Source organism: Symphalangus syndactylus, chromosome 19, assembly GCF_028878055.3.
Source record: "Symphalangus syndactylus isolate Jambi chromosome 19, NHGRI_mSymSyn1-v2.1_pri, whole genome shotgun sequence".
NCBI lineage: Eukaryota > Metazoa > Chordata > Mammalia > Primates > Hylobatidae > Symphalangus > Symphalangus syndactylus.
This window is the reverse complement of record NC_072434.2, coordinates 9,424,981-9,444,397: the sequence shown is the minus strand read 5'-3', so window position 1 is coordinate 9,444,397 and position 19,417 is coordinate 9,424,981. Positions and strand designations below refer to the sequence as shown.

At 48.2% G+C, this 19,417-nt stretch overlaps 1 protein-coding gene across 5 annotated transcripts in view; it reads left to right on the top strand.

Annotated features, from left to right (window-relative positions):
• The first annotated feature begins 845 nt into the window (after positions 1-845).
• Positions 846-19,417, top strand: part of GLIS1 (GLIS family zinc finger 1) — a 237,084-nt gene continuing 218,512 nt past the window's right edge. For 3 of the 5 annotated variants that reach the window (XM_055233518.2, XM_055233516.2, XM_055233515.2), the window contains exons 1-2: positions 846-917; positions 1,916-2,216. In XM_055233518.2, the coding sequence (XP_055089493.1) occupies positions 1,958-2,216 (259 nt within the window). In that variant the 5' untranslated portion in view covers positions 846-917; positions 1,916-1,957. Of the gene's footprint in view, positions 918-1,300; positions 1,389-1,915; positions 2,217-19,417 lie in introns of those variants that run through there. The other 2 variants (XM_055233517.1, XM_055233514.1) reach the window with 2 other exon arrangements.

The window sequence follows — 19,417 nt, the reverse complement described above, 5'->3', positions numbered from 1 at the left end:
CGTTGGGCAGGGCCCCCTGAGACACTGCGTGCTGTCTGTGGAGGAATCCCAGAAGGCAGGGCAACAGAGTAGACCCCTGGAGTGGGTCTCAATCCCCAGATCTGTAAGGATCTCCTGGGAGCTCGCTAAAAGCCTAAGCGCTGGGGGCGTATTCCCCCAGACTCAATTGGCATATTTCCTAGTTGGGATCAGGCACCATTTTTTTATCTTTAACTTCAGAGTTTGAGACCTTTTACCCTGGACTCTTTCCGGCGGAAAACACAAAAACAAACGTAAGAAAGTGGGCTGAGAGGCCTGGGTTTGGGTCCCAAATTTGCTGCCCACTCGCTGTGAAATCTCTGCAAATTCTCCAGTGAGAGGGTTGGATTCTGCAAGAAAACTTTTCAAGCACTTTCGCATCTGTCCGCTTCGCGTTAGCAGACAGCGCCGTTCCCATCTGACCGAGGGAAAAACCGACCGGGAGAAGGCAGGATCCTGCCCGGGGCTAGTGGAGAGGCGGGCAGGGAGCGGGGTTCAGCCCGGCGCTCCTCACGCCCAGTGCACTCCGCCGACCCCCGGGCCCAGCCTCTCTCGCCGCGGCGCCGCCCCGCCGTCCTGCCCGGCTCGGCCGCCCGAGAACGGCGGGCAGCGCGGGGCTCCAGCCCGCCGCCGCCTGTCAAACCCTCCGCTCAGCCCCGGGTCGGGCCCCGCCCAGACCCCCAGGGGGGATGCCCCGCCCTCGCGCCGCGATTGGCCTGAGCGGGGCGGTCGCGGCCAGCCAGTGGCTGGAGCGGCTGTTGAGCAGACGCGGGCCCGCCCCCGTCCCCCGGGGAACCGCCCCTCAGGACGCGGCGGCGGCTGCGGCGGCTGCGGGGGCTGAGGCGCCAGTGGAGGCGCACCGAGCCGGGCGCCCAGCGATCTGTAGCTGCCGCTGCGAGGTGAGAGGGGGCGCGGCCCGCGGCCGAGGGAGGGGCGGGTGCGGGGCCCGAGATCCGAGGCTGGCGTCCCGGCGACGCTCGAACCCCGGCAGCTTGGGGATGGCGCAGGGAGCGCGGAGGGGAACGGAGAGTTTGGGCGCCCCTGAGGGAAGGGCTGAGGGAGGCTCCGGCGCGGCCCCCATCGCACGCGCGTGTGGCGAGAGCGTGGGACTGTGTGGTTGTGCGCTGCCGAGCGTCTGACCAGCGGCGGTGTGGGTGGCGTGTCCGTCCCCGGGCGTGCCTCGGCGGGTGTGCGGGTGTGTGGCGGCGGCCGCGTGGGCATTGCCCACTGTGCTAGTTTGCGCACGCGACGGGCTCGATTCCTCCGCTGCGCATGGGAATGTGGGTGTCCCGACTGCGCGTGATGGGTTCGCGTCGCGGGATTCAGCGCCCAGCCTGGGACTCCTGTTTTCCCGGTTCGGGTGGTCGCGGGTGAGTCTCTGGGGGTTTCCCCCGGGCCTTTGGGTTCGGGTCCGCAGCTTCTGCGCGCAGCTCGGCCCTGGAGAGTAGACGAAGCGCGCAGCCCGTGACCCACCCAGAGCCGTCTCCGGGGTTTCGCCCGAGCCCTGCTCTGGGAATCCTCGTTGCCGCCGGCTCCGTGTTCCACTGGGGGACGCGGAACAGGCGCCCTTCCCGCTCCAGGCCTCAGTTTCACCTTTCGTGCGAAGGAGGCTGGTTTCGGTGGAGGCAGATTTGGGTGGTACTTCGCGGTAATGCGCCGCGGCGCAGGGGCGTGGGGTCCTCCCCACACCAGGGAAGGGCGAACCGCCCCTGAGCGAGGGGGCTTTTGCGTGGAATCAGGTGGGTTTGACCTCTGATTGGGCTAGGTGTGGTGGCGCTAACCTATGTTAAAGACGCGGAATCCACCGAAGGGGCAGTGACCTGCTCAAAATCGGCCCCGGGACAAGACGGGGGCCGCTTTCCGCATTCTAACTCGCTGTGCTGTCTCCTCTCCCCAGGAGCCCGGCGCGACCCCCAGCCGTGCGCCCCGCCCCGGCGCCATGCACTGCGAGGTGGCTGAGGCACACTCGGACAAGAGGCCTAAGGAGGCCCCTGGTGCGCCCGGCCCCGGCCGCGGCCCCGCCAGCCTCGGCGCGCACATGGCCTTCAGGGTCACCGTGAGTGGCGGCGGCTGCGGGGACAGGGGCCCGCGGGACCTGCTAGCCCGGCCGCCTGCGCCGCCACCGCGCGCCCACGACCTTCTCCGGCCCCGGAGCCCCCGAGACTACGGTCCATCCAAGGCCGCCGCCGCCGGGAAGGGTGAGTTCGGCCCTGCCAACGTGCCTGGCGGCTCCTGTGGAGATTCGGGCTGCCCGGCGTCGCCACCGCGTGCTCGGGAGAACTTGGTGGAACTTTCTTCGGAGTTCCTCAGTTTCTCTCTTACTGTTTGGGACTAGCTTGTCAGTCTGAAAGTATGCCTGCTTTGCGAAGCATCTAATTTAAACTCAATTAGCCCCGTTTGGGGAAATGTGTTTATAGAAAGCTGTCAGCTTACATAGTTTTGCTTCTGTATGTTTCTGATAGAGCTTGCATAGAAACTTGTCAAAATTTTATTATATGTGAGGGCGAATAGCAACGCATATATTGGTATCTGTTTCTGAGCAGCTCAAGGCATAGTTTGAAGTATTTCAATCTCCTTAACTAACAAAACCCAGAGGCCTTTAGCAAGAGCCCTCTCCTTTTGGGACCTCAGTTTCCCCATCTCTCAAGTGAGGACTTAATTAAACCAGATGATTTCTGGATTCCTGATGGAAAATTTCCTGCATCAGCAATCCAGCCTGGTCATATCCTCACTTAAACATGGCTTTTCTGTACTTGGTGCTTCGGCAGCCTAGTCTTGGGTCACAAGCTCCTTGGCAAGTCCCTTCGTCCCCCAGTGAGGCTGGCCACGGGAGGGTGGAGTATGGCTTATGGGCCCAAAGTCAGAGATGGGGCTGGGATTTTCAGGAACATGCTCTTCTCATCACAGTTAATTATTATTGAGTCATTATTTATGAGTTTCATGCTGACAGATAATTAACCAGGAATTGGAGAAATTGTTAAGATGCTGTGTCCTCGTCCTCCTCCTTTTTTTTCCCTTAGGGGAAACCAAGGCTTTGGGGTTTGACTATATCTGCATTTGGAACCTCTTGGTTCTCATTCCAGATGATTCTCAAGGAAGACAAAAAGTTTGGGTTTTACGGTTATAGGCATCACTTCGTAGCATCAGCCCCACAACTCAGAAGAGGTAGGCAGCCTGCTTTTAGAGCTGAGAGCTCCTTGTGGATCAAAAACACCCAACTCCCTGATTGAGGAATTAGTAAAATGAAATAAACATAAGTAGATTTTTACTTTTTTGAAGAAAACACTTGACTCTGTAAGAGAGAACTATTTCTCCTTGTTTTAGATGCCAGCCTTTTTCAAGGGATAGAGATAATATTTTAGAAGGACAGATATAGTGGGGAGGGGCGGGAAATGCCTGCTGAGTGTTATTGCTGGAATACACACATATGAGTCTCTTTTACCAGAGAGGAGCGCTGCGCAACGAGACATGAGTAATGTTTGCTGCCGGGAGCTCCCTGGCTTGCCCCGCTCCATACACGATCCTCCCTTAAATAGATACCCTCCTGCAACGTTCTGTGTTTAAAAAAGTCATGGCTGTCCTCTGAAGAGCGAGTTCTCTGCAGACCTAGCAAACAGCTCTCCCGAACATAATCTTTGTTCCACGCTATGGTAAGACCCTTCATCTGGGGGCTTTGTGTACAATCTTCCTACTTCCATTCCCCCTAACCCCAGTTATTTTTATGCACACCCCCAAACATGTCCAAAATAAAAGATCTTTAAGTCAGGATTCCATTTGGAAAGGGCAAAGGAGAATAAAGGGATGGGAGGAAGAGCCTCTTTCTTTGTACCTTAAGCTGGTCTCTCTGGTGAAGCTTTTTTCTAAGAGGTTTCACAACTTTTCTTCATAGCCTCCCAGTGAGGCTGGTGTGGTGGGATGTATCCCACTCATTTGAAGGGTGAGGAAACTGAAGCCTGAAGGTGGGAAAGCGTTTGGTATGTGTAGGGCAGGGGTTAGGGAAGCCACAGCTCTGGCCTAACCTGGCCTAGGGAGAAAGGGAAGGCTCAGGGTCCTGGGCTTGGAGAGGTTTTCCTGCTGGCCTCTGCGTTGCTGTAGGCAAGCTTTTCCTCACAGTGCAGCCACCAAGTGGCCCGAGACAAAACCAGCTTTCCCCCAGTTCTTCGGCGTCCTTAAAAATGCTGCAAGGAAACGGCACCTTCTTGCTGCCCCTACTCCCACCGAAATAGTCCCAGACCATGTAACCCTTTGAATATTTGGTGTCTAGCTCCAAGTTCTCAGGCTTATTGGAAACAGACAGAAATACCAATTGAAAAATACGTATTGACTGTGCTGGGAATTGTGAGACCACACCATCTATGATCTGTGGCACTTGGGGGAAGCGATTTCGCTCTTCTGAGCCCTTGGTTCCTTCGTTTGTAAATTTACCCTGAGACTTAATTCGCAAGACTGATGAGGTCATTAGTGATAAAGAGTGTGCAAGGGCCACCTCAGTGCCTGGTTATTTTTAGGATTCCTACTGTAACGTGTTTCACATTCACAACCTCTGGGTTTTCATTTGCATGAGAGGTAATGATGCCTACCTTGCAGGGTAAATAAAACAAGAGTTGTAAGAATGCCTTATAAGCTAAAAAGGTAGAAGGAGGCACTTTTATTAATTCGTGCAGGGCCCATGCAAGGGTCAGTGACACTTGAGATAAAGGGGACAGAGTGAGAAGGAAGAAAGGTTACATTTTTAAAATGCTGAATGTGAAGGGTGCTAACTGTGGTGTGCTAGCCAGGGGAGGCTGAGAGGTGCCAAGCTTCGGGTCTTTTGTGGCCACCGCTGCCCAGTGACCAGAGAAAAGACAGTATGGCTCAGCCTAGGGTCAGGTTTCAGGTGCTGCCGCCTGCTTCAGATAGTCCCTAAGCAGAGGAAGAGAGTGGGTTCTTTTTTTTTTTTTTGAGATGGAGTCTCGCTCTGTCGCCCAGGCTGGAGTGCAGTGGCACGATCTTGGCTCACTGCAAGCTCCGCCTCCCGGGTTCACACCATTCTCCTGCCTCAGCCTCTCCGAGTAGCTGGGACTACAGGCGCCTGCCACCACGCCCGGCTAATTTTTTTGTATTTTTAGTAGAGACGGGGTTTCACCATGGTCTTGATCTCCTGAACTCGTGATCCGCCCACCTCGGCCTCCCAAAGTGCTGGGATTACAAGCGTGAGCCACCGCACCCGGCCCAGAGTGGGTTCTTGAATCTAGTAGTTTATCCGTAAATGTTTAGGGCCTGTGTATTTGATCTGGAATCGGGAGGCACTGGGATGGTGTGACATCATGGACTAACATTGTCATCATTTACAATAAGAATCATGATCTGTTTATGGCAGAGTCCCGTTTATCCAGATTCCAAACAGCTGGAAAAGCCAAATTGCCAGATGCTGCATTTTTCTTTCCTATTATTAAACACCCGACACTCTGCTTTTATAAGTCCTGACAAGGAAAGAAGGTAAACATCTGGGCTTCATGCAGGCGGACAGCTTTGTGGTGATGGCCTGATGACGCTTGTTCTCTGTGCACGGTGCTTTACAGTGTTCAGAGTGTGTTCCCACACATCCTCTTGTCTGCCCTCACGCCAGCTGGGCTCTGCCTGCCTTGGGGGCTCTTGTGAGGGAGCAGATGTAGAAGTCTGTAAAGTGCTGGGCAGATACTGGCTGTTATTAATGTGATTCCCATTTTATAGATGCAGACATTAAGGTTCAGGGATTTGCTCAAAGCTGCAGACAGTAGGTGGCAGTTTCCAAGCTTCCAGCTGCAAATATTTGATTCTGGTTCCACAACTTGTACCTTCTACATGTGTGTGTTGGCGGCCGAGAGCTGGCATTCACACGAAGGCCTTCCGAACGTTCCCAGAGAATTTTAAAATGTCTTTTGCTTTTGGTATTTCTACTGTCTCACATCTTTGGGAATTGGTAACTAGTATCTATGCCATAGTTAGAAAACTTTGTAGTTTAGCACATGATTCCATTTGTCCAGAGTTGCTGTTCCCACACCAAACCAGATAATGAGGTCACTATTTAATTTACAGTGACTCACTGGGCCCTTTCACTGTGTACTGAGACTGGATGCATCCTTGCAATAAAAAGGAGGTTGATCACGACAAATGTGAACCCCGCCGTTATAAAAACAGCCATCGTGGCTGTAAATGCCAAAAAGCAGTCAGTCCTGTAACTTGAAAAAAAAAAAGGGAATTGTAGTTTGTGTGCATGGACTCAGGGAGTGGGGGCGGTGGACAGTAAGTCATGCTGTTTTGGTGGTACCACCGGGTCGAATTTCTTCATCTGAGTAAGAAGCTCCTGTGATGTTCTGGGGAGGCCTTGGAAAGGCTAGTGTATCCCTAATAGAAAGGTATGAGTGACTTTTAAAGCATTTCCCCCCTCCGGCTCCGGTGGGCAATTTGCTTGCATTTCATCCATTTTAAAGTGCTGGTCCTGCGATCCGGAAATAATCAGATCCAAATTTTTTCAGTGCATGAAGTTTCAAATAAGGGGGAGAAAAACCTGCTGGCCAAATGTCAGGCTCAGTGAGACAAAGAGAAACAAGTATGTGTGTGGGTAAAAAATGAGATAGGAACATGTTGCGTCTACAGTCATAAGAGTTATGTATCTGACAAATCTTTTATAGACATGTAGCGGAAATATAATTCCCAAAGATTCCCTAAGAATCTCAGGCGGCTAGAATTCCTCTTCGCTTCCTGCCTCTCAAGCTTTCTAGAATCTAGGACTTTGTGGGCAAAATGGCAAGGGGACCATCACGTGAGATCGTAATTTAATTTAGGCTTATTTGTTTCTGAGTAGTTTACCTGTAGCGTGCTTAGCTGGACTGAGGTCTGCAGAGCTTCAGAGCTGTGGAGTCACATCGATAGTCTATGTTGCTCCATCTGTGATTTAAAAATGTAAATTTCTTTATATGCTATGATTTTTCTTCATCCTTCTTTTTCTGAAAAACAAAAAACAAAAAACAAAACGAACCCCATCTCAGAGTTACTCATCTCCCTGCGTTTCGTTTGCGTGAGAAGCTTAGTGAGCCAGCACACTTATTTTCACAGTGCGTTAAAATCCCATTACAGGCATAAGTGCACAATGAATCACTTAAAAAAATATATTCTTATGTTCTTTGTTCTGAATGTTGCATAATTATCATCATTTTCTTCGGTTTTATTTTGTAGAGTTTGGCCAGCATCCTGGAAGAGGGGAGAAACTAAAGTTTGGGACAGGGTTTTCAATCTGTTTTGGATAGGATTAGGGGAAAAAACAACAAACAAATAAACTTTATTGGGAAGTTGACCAGTGACTATCGCTGAGGATAATTTCCCTTCCTTCTCTCAATTGTCTTGGAAAATAATTCTCTGTTTTCAACACGATATGGTAGTATTTCAGCAACCTCACCTTACATATACGGTTATATTCAAAGTTAAATTATAATGTGTGGTTTGTTAATTTTTTTTAATATAGATTTTAGTTGCAATTACTTTGGACCTAGAGAATTGTGTGGCTTCTTTTGGTAGGGGGTAGTTTATTTTTATATTTAAAGAAACAAAGACATTCAGTTCAAGGGGGAGAAGAAATGAAACAAAGTTTGCAGTGGGCTTTGAAAACTTGGACTGCAAAAAGCACAGCTGTAATACCAGGGCCAGGAAAAAAGACCAAACTCCTGAAATATTTGTGCTGTTCGCCTTCACTGTGCTAATGATTCTAACAGTTTAAAAATGGACTTCTTGTTTATCAACAGCTGCTGCCCAAATTAATAGTTTACAACGAAAAAAAAAAAAAAAGCTTTCAGCATTGGAAGCAAAGTCCGGGGACTGACAGCTGAGTTACTGAGTAAGGAAAGCAGAAAAGAGGGGGAAAAAGTAGTTTTCTGGCTACTTTGGTCTCCCAAAGCCATATTTGTAAGAAACTGAAAGAAAGCAGAAGGCTGGGCTGGGTAGAGGGTGGAGAGAATACAACCCCAACCCAGTGGTCTCAGAGTTGAAAGTGACTTGAAGTATCTGTTTTCTTCTTTTTCCCTTTTCCCCCTTAAACTCCAAAGGATTATTCCTTCAGTAGGTTTCCGGTGGATCGAGGCAGATTGTGTTAGCATTACGAGCTGTTTTTAAAGTTAGCATTTGAGTCAGATGCGCTGAGAAGAGACCTTTAGTCCGTTAACTGAATAACGCATGTCCTGGATGGCCTGAATTTATTTGGTGGTTATGGTTGGGCCTGCCTGGAGCTAACACATGAGCCATTGTGTAGCATCTTTGCAAGTGGGCCATGCCCTGTGCTTTGAGCCTTGTTTTTCCCATCTGTAAAATGGGGAGCAGTTCAGTTGGATGATCCATAGTCCCTGCCTGCTGATACTCCAGGTTTCCACACTAACTGGGCTGGGAAGGTTTGGAAGGATCTGGGGTGTAGGAAGAGGCCACTTTTGTCTCAGACCAGCTTATACTCTCGACTGCTAAAGATGAACACAGAAGGAATGGGGAAGAGGGAGGTCAACTAACCTTTAGTGAGCAGCTGTTCTGTGCCAGGTGAGATGCTTTAGAGACGTGATCACATTTAATTATGCCCAACAGCCCTAGGAGGAAAGGAGGCACTGTTTTAATTTTAAAGATGGGGGTACTGAGGCTTGGAAAGGCAAAGTGATTTGTCCAAGGTTGTGCATGTAGTAAGCAGCAGAGCCTGGAAGTTGAACCCAGGTCTGTCTGACAGCAGAGCCAGTACTTTCCTCTGAAAATACACCACTCTCCAGGACCAGCTTCTTAAACCCAGGTGGCTGGGAAGGAGAGGAGGTGGCTCTAGAGAGCTGCGTGTCCCCCAAGCCCGAAGGAAGGCAGCAGGAGGCTGCAGGGGGCCCAGACAGCCACATCCCAGAGCACCCCTTTCTCAGTCTCAGCCAACAGGCTGAGGTGTGACTTACAGGGGACACTGCCTCCGTAGGGCACCGCTCCTCTCCCCCTGCAGAACTAGGGAAAGGAGAATGTTCCCAGTGACTCAGGATCCTCAGGAATCTGGGGTCTGGAAAAAGACTCTCTGAGGCTATGGAGGGGGCCCCTAGGAGGGACAGTTTCTCAGAAGCAGTGGCAACTACTGTCCTGACTGGTTATTGAAGGTAGTAGTCCCCGTCTGAGTCTTTCTTGCCATATCGGGAGATTCCTCGCCAAGGCCCCGGTTGTAGTCTCCTCTCTGTGGCTTTCAGAGACGTCTGTCGGACGAGAATTCCTCAAGATCCCCACCATGCCTGGTTGTAGAATACGTGCTTCCCCGAGCATTTTGGCTCAGGGATCTATTAAACAATTATTTCTTGTTAAACACTTGGTGGGATGAAGTAGGGCTTGGGAGGGAGAACAGGCTGGGGGTCAGAGTGAACTTGAGAGTTTGCTTGTGAGAAATGGGTCTTTTGTGTCAAATGATGAATGAGCTAGATGACCCCCTGTTGAAGGTAAAGGTCCCACGGCTGGTTGCATCTGTGGCCTTGCACGTGCGTTCATGAGAATGTGTACGTTCTCAGGGAGTCATACTGAGTCTGAAGATAGACTTGCAGGAGCCGTTCTGGTCCGAGGCGCTTTTGCCTTCCGACGTGCCGCTGTGTCTGAAGGGGAGCGAATGAAGTACGAGGGATGGCCCTGCCTGCCATACACCCCAGCCTGTTCCTATTTGTGTCTTTTTAGCAACCAGATTACTCTTTTAGATGTTACCTTTGTTTTCAAATAACAGGTTTGCTAGAAATCAGGCTTTAGCAAGAAACCAGGGAGTACTATAAACCTGACTTGAAAAATACAGATCCCATTTGATGTTTTAAGCTCTCCGGAGGGCTGGAGATTGGGTTTATTTTGGAACGCTGCTGGACTATATGAATTACTTCTCAGAGAGTTGGGTATTTAATACCTAGTAGAAGTTTGTGTAAGAGTTGATGATGTATTTTGCCGACTTTCCAACCCTGTAAATAAATTACACGTGCCGGCAGAGGCTGCCAGGATCCACTGTGTCAATTGGAGCTTAATTTTTATCCTAAACCACTGAATACTTTTGTCCTAGCGAGCAGAGAAAGTTACGGAGGTTTTTGCTCGTCAGTGGGCCCGTTCCAAGACGACGGTTTAAAGAGCCGGAGAAGAGGCCTCCGAGGAGTCGCTGATTTTGACACCGTTTTTGGTGGTTAAGTAGCTTCAGCAGTCTCAAGTCCAACCCTCAAGGCAGAGAATGATCATATAATTTTAAGCGTATCGTAAAAATGAAACTCAATCACTTCCACTCCGCAAACCTGTCTCACTCCTCATCTCTCTGGAGAAAACGGCTATAATTGTGTGTTTAATCTCAAGACTGCCTTTGCATTTTATCTTATTTGAGTGCAAAGCCCAGGTAATATCGTGGCATTTCCAGCGCGAAACAAAATAGGGTTTCTGATTTGGAGACACTATTAAATGTTTCATGCTTCACCCAAAACTCAATTCTTTTTTCCTATAATAAGTTTAAATATTAATTCTCTGGAATGTCAGATGCCTAAAGCAAGGCATTTAGTGATCTGCGGTTTCAAGTATCTCGAAGAAGGTTTATGAAACGGGATATTTCACTGGGAGGGATGAGTAGTGTGCTTCAGAGATATCTGAATTCAAGGCATCGTCTTCTGATTTATTTTTTAAAGGGAAAGGGTCATAAAATAAGTTGCTTTATGTGCTGATGGATTAAGTGGCTTAGGCTGAAATAACAGCAGGAACTTTACTGTTTTTCCCCGTTATAGTTTAACAATGCTTTTTGGGGGAGGGGGGTGGGTCTTTTTCCCGCCTGCTTGTCTCCTCCCTCCGATCCCCCCCACCGCCCCCGCCCCAGCCAGATGGCTTTAATTCTAACCAAATCCCACGCTGAGGCCAAATGATTGATCAAACAGTCATTTGTACTTATGGAGCGCTCTTTGTGAGAATATCTCTGTGCTAGGGCTTCTCGCTGGGGCAGGCTCTTCTTTGGGCCTTCAAACGGATGATTTCAAACAGATCGAGCGGCTTGGTGAGGAGGGGCCCTTGGTGAGGAGATGGATGCGGAGCAAAAATCCCAGACCTCAAGTCCTTAGAACTTCTCGCTTAAAACCTCTGTGTTACTTCCCATCCCTGACAGCAGGAGTATCCAAATGTTCTAAATATAAGGACAAAAATCTTTCCACTGTCCACGTGACAGCATCTATACTTTTAGTATCTCTTGAAGCAGAATATACCTAATGAGGTTTAGGTAACTGCTAATTTCAAGAGCTCTTTTAAGTAGATATGTACTTTATCCACCATGACAGCATCTACACACATCTGTAGAGACATCAATTTGTCCTACAGATAGTTCTTGGTACATGCTTTAAAGATCTGTGAAATTACACTTGGCATGTAGATTGACAGCCAGCTGGCCAATGGGAAAAATCTGAGCCCTTTGATCTGGCATTCAAGGCCTTTGTGCCGGGCCAGTTCCATCTCTGGCTGATGTCTGCTTGTGGCAGCAGACTTTTCCTTATGCAGCCTCAGACCTGGAATTTACTCTTTACCTATCCTTCTTTTCTTATAATCTGTGGGCTTCTTTTTATTCATCTTTGTGCCTCCTTAAATCATTTTTGGAACAAGTGGGAAAATAGATAATATTCAAAGATTCATCTTTGTGTTCTTGTGTCCAGCACAAAGTCTGGCACAAAGTTTGTATCTCTAAGAAGTGTATAGGGTGCTGATTGAGGGCATGGGTGTGGAACCAGGCCACTAGGTTTGAATCCTGGCTCTGTGTACAAGTTAGGGAGTTTTTGGGTCTCAATTTTCTTATCTGTGACACGAGGATAATAATAGTAATGATCTCCAAAGGCTGTTGTGAGGGTGGAATGTGTTAACACATGTATAAGTGCTTAAAAAACAGACTGGCACGTGGTAAATGCTCAATTAATCTTGGGATTATAATAATTATTATTATTAGGACTACCGTGTAAATGGTAAACAGAACCTCTAGGAAGGGCTTTCCCTCCCTTCCATTCCACCAGATTGACCCTACTGATTCTTTGAGACCCAGCTCAAATGCCACCTCCTCTTCGAAGTCTTCCCTTTCTTATTACCCTTCCTTTTGCCATAGCCCTGCTCATACTCTGTGGCAATTTCCTATTTACTTATGCGTCCTTGAAGACGGGCAGAGTGTCATTATCCTTGAACCCCGTATGGCCAGCACAGGGCTGGCTCCAAGTGAGTGTCCAGGAAGTTTGGGAATGAAGTACAGCCCAGTCTCAAGGAGCATGTAGCCTGTAAAGGAGGAGCTGTGTTTGATGTTCTTGTTTTTCCTGCAAGGTTGAACATATGGTAAGCTCTCAACACATGTGAGATGCCAGTAAATTCTTTTCTTTTTTTCTTGCCCTGTCTTATGGTGCTGAGATGCCAGTAAATGCTACATGAGTTCTCACATGCAGATACCATCATGTTCTCTTTCCAACACTGTCTTGAGACTCTTCAAAATAAGGTCTTCCCCTTGACTGCTAGTGACCCTGGGGGAGTCTCCTCACCCAGCTGGGCCTCCCTCTCCCCTCCCTCTGGGAAGGATTGGCTTCAGGGCTTGCAGGCTCTTTGGTTGCAAGCCTTTGGAGCTGCCAGGCCAGGGGCCAGGTGGAGGAGCTTGGGGCCTGATGACTGTCCTTCAGTGACTGGCCATTGGCCCCTTGGCCAGGATTGGTGCTTTTTGTCACATGCTCATCCTCCCTTTTAGACAAAGACCCAAGTACTGTGACATGCATCTCATCTTGTGGCTTAAAGAGCAGCTACGAGTGGTTGCTACACGTCTCACCCAGATTTCTCTTAAGATGAAGAGGAACCTTAGACCAAATGTTGGAATTGAGAGCTGGGAGCCAGAGGATGGTAGCTCTTGGTGACCCTGCTGGGTGGTGATTGGTGTCCACACCCAAGATCTCCACTCCAGGACAGGCTTAGAGCCCCTGGGGGATGTATTGGTCTTATGGCCCTTCTCTGGGCACCATTTTGGGCTTTGTAAACTGTAAAGCTTTCCAGAAATCATATTATTCATTCATGCCCCCCTTGGGTAGATGGGAAGACTAAGGTTCAGAGAGGCCGTGTTACTTATGCAAAGGCGGCCACATGGCTTTTAGAGTCAGAACTGAGTTTGGATCCTGCCTACATCACCTGCTAGGCCTTAGGCAAGTTCGTTGAACTCTGAGCCTCAGTCTTCCTCATTTGAGAAGTGGAGATAGTTCCTGTCTCATGGGTTCCTAGGGGGATTAAGAGGAGTGTCTGTAGAACACATAGCTCAGGGGCTAGTGCACAGCAGGTGTGTCCCAGAGGTGAGCTGTGGTTGTTGGTCTTTGTGAGTGGAGAGCTGGGCTAGGTCCCAGGCCTGACTCTGTCTGATGTTGTTTCTTCTCTGCACTGTAGTACTTTATTCCCAGACTCTGCTTTTTAATTCTTTTTTGGTGTAATTACAAGAATAAGGACTTTGGGGTCAAGCTGAGGCTTGAGCTGCAGAGATGGAGGACGCAGGTCTGGCTGGTGGGCATGGTGGTTTCCCCTAGGGCTGGGGGAGGTTGGGGAGGGAGGAGGGTGTGGGCTGCCTCGGTGCATCTCTCTGGCAGGTCCTGGCCCTGGGTCAGTCCAAGATGCTTGCTCAGCCTGTGGTGTCAGTAGGATGAGGGCTGTCTGTGGAGTGGGTCTGGAGGCATACCCCCACCTCTTCCCTGGTTTATTGGGCTGGGAGTTGCTGTCAGACTCCAATATCCAGAGGAATTACCTTGATTCTTCCTCTTAAAACCTAAGATGCCAGGACTACCCTGTTCCCCACGTCCCCATGCCTGCCTGGCCCTGCAGTAATGTAGTGGCTTCCATCTGTTGAGTCCTGCTGTGAGTAGACGTCCCATGAGGCCATTTAATTCTTTCTACGTTCACTCCTTGCGCAGTGAGTATTAACATCCTTATTTTGCGGATGAGAAAGCTGAGGCCCGGAGAAGCTAAATGATGTGCCCAGAGTTCTAGAGCTGGTGGGTGTTAACTGCTGGCCCACCTGCCCCTTCTCCACACCTTGCCACCTATTGGACCTTCCATCAAGGCCTTGGGTCCAATGTTACCCACTCATCACAGTCAAAAAACTTCCTCCTCCAGCCAGAATTAACCTGTCCCTCCTTCGTTGTCTGACTGCTGTTTGTCATTTATCTCTCATGGAAGAGTCAGGTGTTCCAGATGCCTGCGTTCATTTTTCCCTTCCCCATGAAACTGTGGGCTTCCTGGAAGCAGGGTATGTCATGAACGCATCTCTGACTTGCTGACAGAGGATAGGGCAAAGAATAGAAAGAACACAGGACCCTGGCAGGATGAATCTGCCCCTCTCCAGTCAAGGCGGGGCTTCTTGGGAAGTTCTCGAAGCAGATTTTCAGTACAGCAACTCAGAGTGGCTCTCAATTTTTGAGCCTCGGTCCCCCATTTTAAAATGGGGGAATGACCCCTGGCTGGCCAATTGTTAGGGGCAGATGGGATGAAGTATGTAGAATTAGCCTGAAAACTGGAATGGCTATACCTGTGTTTGGCTAGTGGTTGGTTGGTTCATCCATATTTATCGGATGCCCGCTGTGCTCCCAGTGTTGGGTTCTGCCCTAGAACACCATGGAGAACCAACAGATGGAGCCCTTGCCTCCTCGGAGCTTGCAGCCTGGAGGGTGGGTGTTTGCAGGTTTCCCCTTCAGGCTGGCCGGGTTTCCAGGCCTCTGTGTGGCATCAGCACCTTATCATTTGCTGTCTGTCCTAGGCAGACTCCAGTTCTCCAGCCAGTCTCAGCCTCATGACCTCAGACAATCTCACCCAGCCTTGGTCTGCTGAGTTATAGAATGGAAATAGGTGCTCACTCCCCTGGCCAGGGTAGCATGAGAATCAGTGAGGTAGGGTGGAAAAGGGCTCTCTAGGTGGCTAACAATTGGGAACTCAGAGGACAGGTCAGAACTTGAGTTTGCAGACCAGCCCTCTACAGGACACTGGTAGACAGAGTGTTAAATCCTGGGCTCGAGGACTGCTTTGGGCAGCCCTTTTCTTGTACCTGTTGCCAATTCTGGTGGCTTAAGCTTTCTTCTTGGAGTGAATACCGACTCATTGTCTCAGGCAATACAGGCCAACAGCTTTCCTCTTTCAGCAAGTCTGCAGGGTGTCTCCTGTCCCAGCCTCATGCCTCTCCCTCCCCACTCTTCCCATTCCCACTCTCTCCATGGCTCTGGCTGCTATGCACTCAGAATACTGAAGAGCTATTTGCTGGGGTGGGGTGGAGAAAACTAAATTCCCATTGCTTGATGTTGGCTGAGCAGGTGGCACTGTTGGGGACTCGCCTCCTATTCCTCTTCCTCCTCCTTATTTTTTTTCATTATCCTACAGTGATCAATTGAGCACTGTTAGGCACTGGACCAATCATCTTTTTAAAAATGAATCATCTTAACAGCCATGCACCTGTAGTCCCAGCTACTGGTGAGGCTGAGACAGGAGGATTGCTTGAAGCCAGGAGTTCAAGACCAGCTGGGGTACCATAGTGATACTCTGTCTCTACTTTTAAAATTTAAAAATTAGCTGGGTTGGTGGTGTGCACCTGTAGTCTCAGCTACTAGGGAGGCTGAGGGGGAGGATCACTTGAGCCCGGGAGTTCAAGGATGCAGTGAACTGTAATCAAGCCACTGTATTCCAGCCTGGGTGACAGAGCAAGAACCTATCTCTCAAAATAAAATAAAAGATCATCTTGTTTAATCTTAAAACTACCTTGTGATGTTTGCTTTTCCACAAGAACACTATGGCTATTTAGATGAATTACAATTAAATAAAATTAAAAATTTAGTTTCCCAGTCATACTAGCTACATTTCAAGCGCTCAGTAGACACATGGCTAGCTAGTAGCTACCATATTGGAAAGTGCAAATATAGAGCATTTCCTCTGTCACAGAAAGTTCTGTTGGACAGCGTTAGTCTAAAATATCATTCTTTAATGTATTCATTTGTTCCTCACCTGTTTCCTGACACTCTTGTCACATGCTAAAGTCTCTAGCATCCTTGGCTTCTACCTTGGAGAGCATCCAGTTGAGAGGGTGGGCAGATGGCCATAGAAGCGTTGAGATGGGGCTGGCATGCTGGCTACCAGGCCTGCCTCCTGTTGGAGATACATGGGTGAGTCCTAGGATCTGTCCTATTCTCAGAGTGTTCGTAAGACAGCACTGACAAGAGAGATCAGGGCAGTCTTCCATGAGAGGTGGCATTTGAGTGGCCGGACCTGGTGGGTGGCTTCTGCTGGTTCCTTAGTGGGTAGCCCAGAGCCAGCTCATCCCTGGAACTGGAAAACATGCTGACAGTGCCCTGAGCAGCAGCTTAAACAGGAATAGCAGAATATTGATTTATTCTCCTAGGTTCCTGAATTTTAACAAATTACTTAGTTTTTACTCCTAGTCCTTCTCTGGGAAGTGGCTGACCCTTTAAAGGTAATTTAATTTAATATTCTTTATTCTTTCCCAGTCATGTAAGTACTATATACTTCCTGTAGAAGCTTTGGAAACTATAGAAACATGGAAAGATGGAAATAATACTTGCTCAGAATCTCACCCCCAGTAATGACTACTGTTTACATTTTGGTAGGTTTCTTTTCAGTCTTTTTTCTATGCTTGTCTGTGTATTAATATAGTTTCATATAATTGAGATCATTCTGAATATAGTCTTATTACTTACATTTAAATTTAAGGCCAGGCATGGTGGCTCACCCCTGTAATCCCAGCACTTTGGGAGGCCAAGGCAGACGGATCACCTGAGGTCAGGAGTTCGAGACCAGCCTGGTCAACATGTGAACACTGTCTCTACCAAAAATACAAAAATTAGATGGGCATAGTGGCACGCACCTGTAATCCCAGCTACTCGGGAGGCTGAGGCAGGAGAATCGCTTAAAGAACATGGGAGGTGGAGGTTGCAGTGAGCTGAGATCAAGCCGTTGCACTCCAGCCTGGGTGACAGAGTGAGACTCCATCTCAAAAAAAAAAAAAAAAGTAAATAAATAAATAATAAACTTAACATTGAACATAATAAACCTTTTCTATGTTATTAACACTCTTTGTAAAGATTCAGAAACTTTTTTTTTTTTTTTTTTGAGACAGAGTCTTACTGTCAGTCACCCAGGCTGGAGTGCAGTGTCACGATCTTGGCTCACTGTAGCCTCTGACTCCCGGGTTCAAGTGATTCTCCCGCCTCAGCCTCCTGAGTAGCTGGGATTACAGGCATGTGCCACCATGCCCAGCTAATTTTTGTATTCTGAGTAGAGGTGGGGTTTCCAGGCTGGTCTTGAACTCCTGACCTCAGGTGATCCACCCCCCTCGGCCTCCCAAGGTGCTGGGATTACAGGTGTGAGCCATTGCACCTGGCCTACTCTTTTTTTTTTTTGAGACGGGGTCTCACTGTTGCCCAGGGTGGAGTGCAGTGGCCCAATCACAGCTCACTGTAGCCTCCACCTCCCCAGCCTCAGGTGATTTCCCGCCTCAGCCTTCCAGTAGCTGGGAATGCAGGCACACGCCACCACGCCTGGCTAATTTTTTTGTAGAAACAGGGTTTTACCATGTTGCCAAGGCTGGTCTTGAATTCCTGGGTTCAAGCAATACTCCCACCTTGGCTTCCCAAAGTGTTGGGATTATAGGAGTGAGGCACCACACCTGGCCTGCATATTATGTTTTATTAAATTTGTTGAAGTATTTTGAATAGATGATACATTAAAATGGTCCAAAATTTGGAAGTCCCAAAAAGGGTCTTTAGGGAGAGACTTCCTCTTCTCTCTTTTGTCTGGCCTTTCAGAGAAAGTTTATGTGAATATAAACAAATGTGTATGTATATTACTTGCATGTGCATAATAGTTCAGAATTTTCAGCTTTCCCCCAGTAAAGCTAATGCTGCAGTGAATATCTTTATGTAGTAATCTTCATTTGCGTTTCTGATTATTTTTGTAGGGTAGATTCCCAGAAGTGGAAATTACTAGGCTACAGGGTAGTAACATTTAACACATATTACCACATAGCTGTTTGGGAAGGGTACACTGATTTTCACAACTGCAGGCATTGCTGTCTCACGGAACTGTATCTTTACCAGTGTTTCAACATTTTCCTAATTTGAAGATGGAATTGACATCTGGTTTCATTATATGTTTGTTTGATTATTAGTATAGTCAAACAGGTATTGTGTGTTGCTTCAGAGTTCTTATCTCCTCTTTTGCAAACTGATGTTTATGTTGGGCATCTGAATATTTTACTTATAAAATTTAAGAATTGGCTTTTTTTTTTTTTTTTTTATTGAGATGGAGTCTCGCTCTGTCACCCAGGCTGGAGTGCAGTGGCGCGATCTCGGCTCACTGCAAGCTCCGCCTCCTGGGTTCACGCCATTCTCCTGCCTCAGCCTCCTGAGTAGCTGGGACCACAGGCACCCGCCACCACGCCCGGCTAATTTTTTTGTATTTTTAGTAGAGACGGGGTTTCACCGTGGTCTCGATCTCCTGACCTCGTGATCCGCCTGCCTCGGCCTCCCAAAGTGCTGGGATTACAAGCGTGAGCCACCAAGCCTGGCCAAGAATTGGCATTTTTAAAGTGCTGTCATTAAGGATGTTAATGCCTTTGTTCATCATATTTGTTACTAATATTTTTATGAGTCTGCTGTCTTAATAAGCTTTTTATGATTTTGAAATAAAAAATGGAATTTTATGTCATATTTCCAAGATTTTCTTTTGTCTTTTCCTTCATTGCTTTCTTTTTGTCATTCACCACGTCCCATCGTTTGTTATTATTACTATTTGTGGGAGCTTGTTTTCTTAACATTCTAAAAATAAACTTTTATTTTTAGCAAAATAATGCCAAACACAGTTTTTAAAATCACCTAATAAAATAAGGCTTTAGAGAGAGCCCCCTCCTCCACTGTGGCACTCCGGAGAGGCAGCTGCCTTCGGCCAGGGCTGCTGTGGTGCCCACCTCCAGGGGGCACCAGGTGTGTGGACCTGGGTAGCACAACAGCCCAGCCTTCAACTCAGTCATTTTTTTTTTTGGCATTTTCTTTTGTACATCTCAGTTACAAAAATAAAAACAGTGGAAGCTAAACTTTCTGTGGCGTTTATGGTCCAGGCTTGCTTCAGGTGCCTTACAAATATAATTCCTTTCCTTTTCCCAGCAGCCCTAGGAAGGAGTTACTGTTACTCTCCCCGATTTGCAGATGAAGAAATAAATGTAGAGGAGGAAAGGAACTAGTCCAGGGTTACACAGCTGGTGAGTGGTGGAGCCGGGATTAGGCCACCCTAAATAAGATTTCTGCTCCTGTTCCTGGATCAAGTATACTTACTGTCTACTGGCTTCCTATTATGATAGATGAGGATTTAGTTCTCTTTTTTTTTTTCTTTCATTCAATAGATG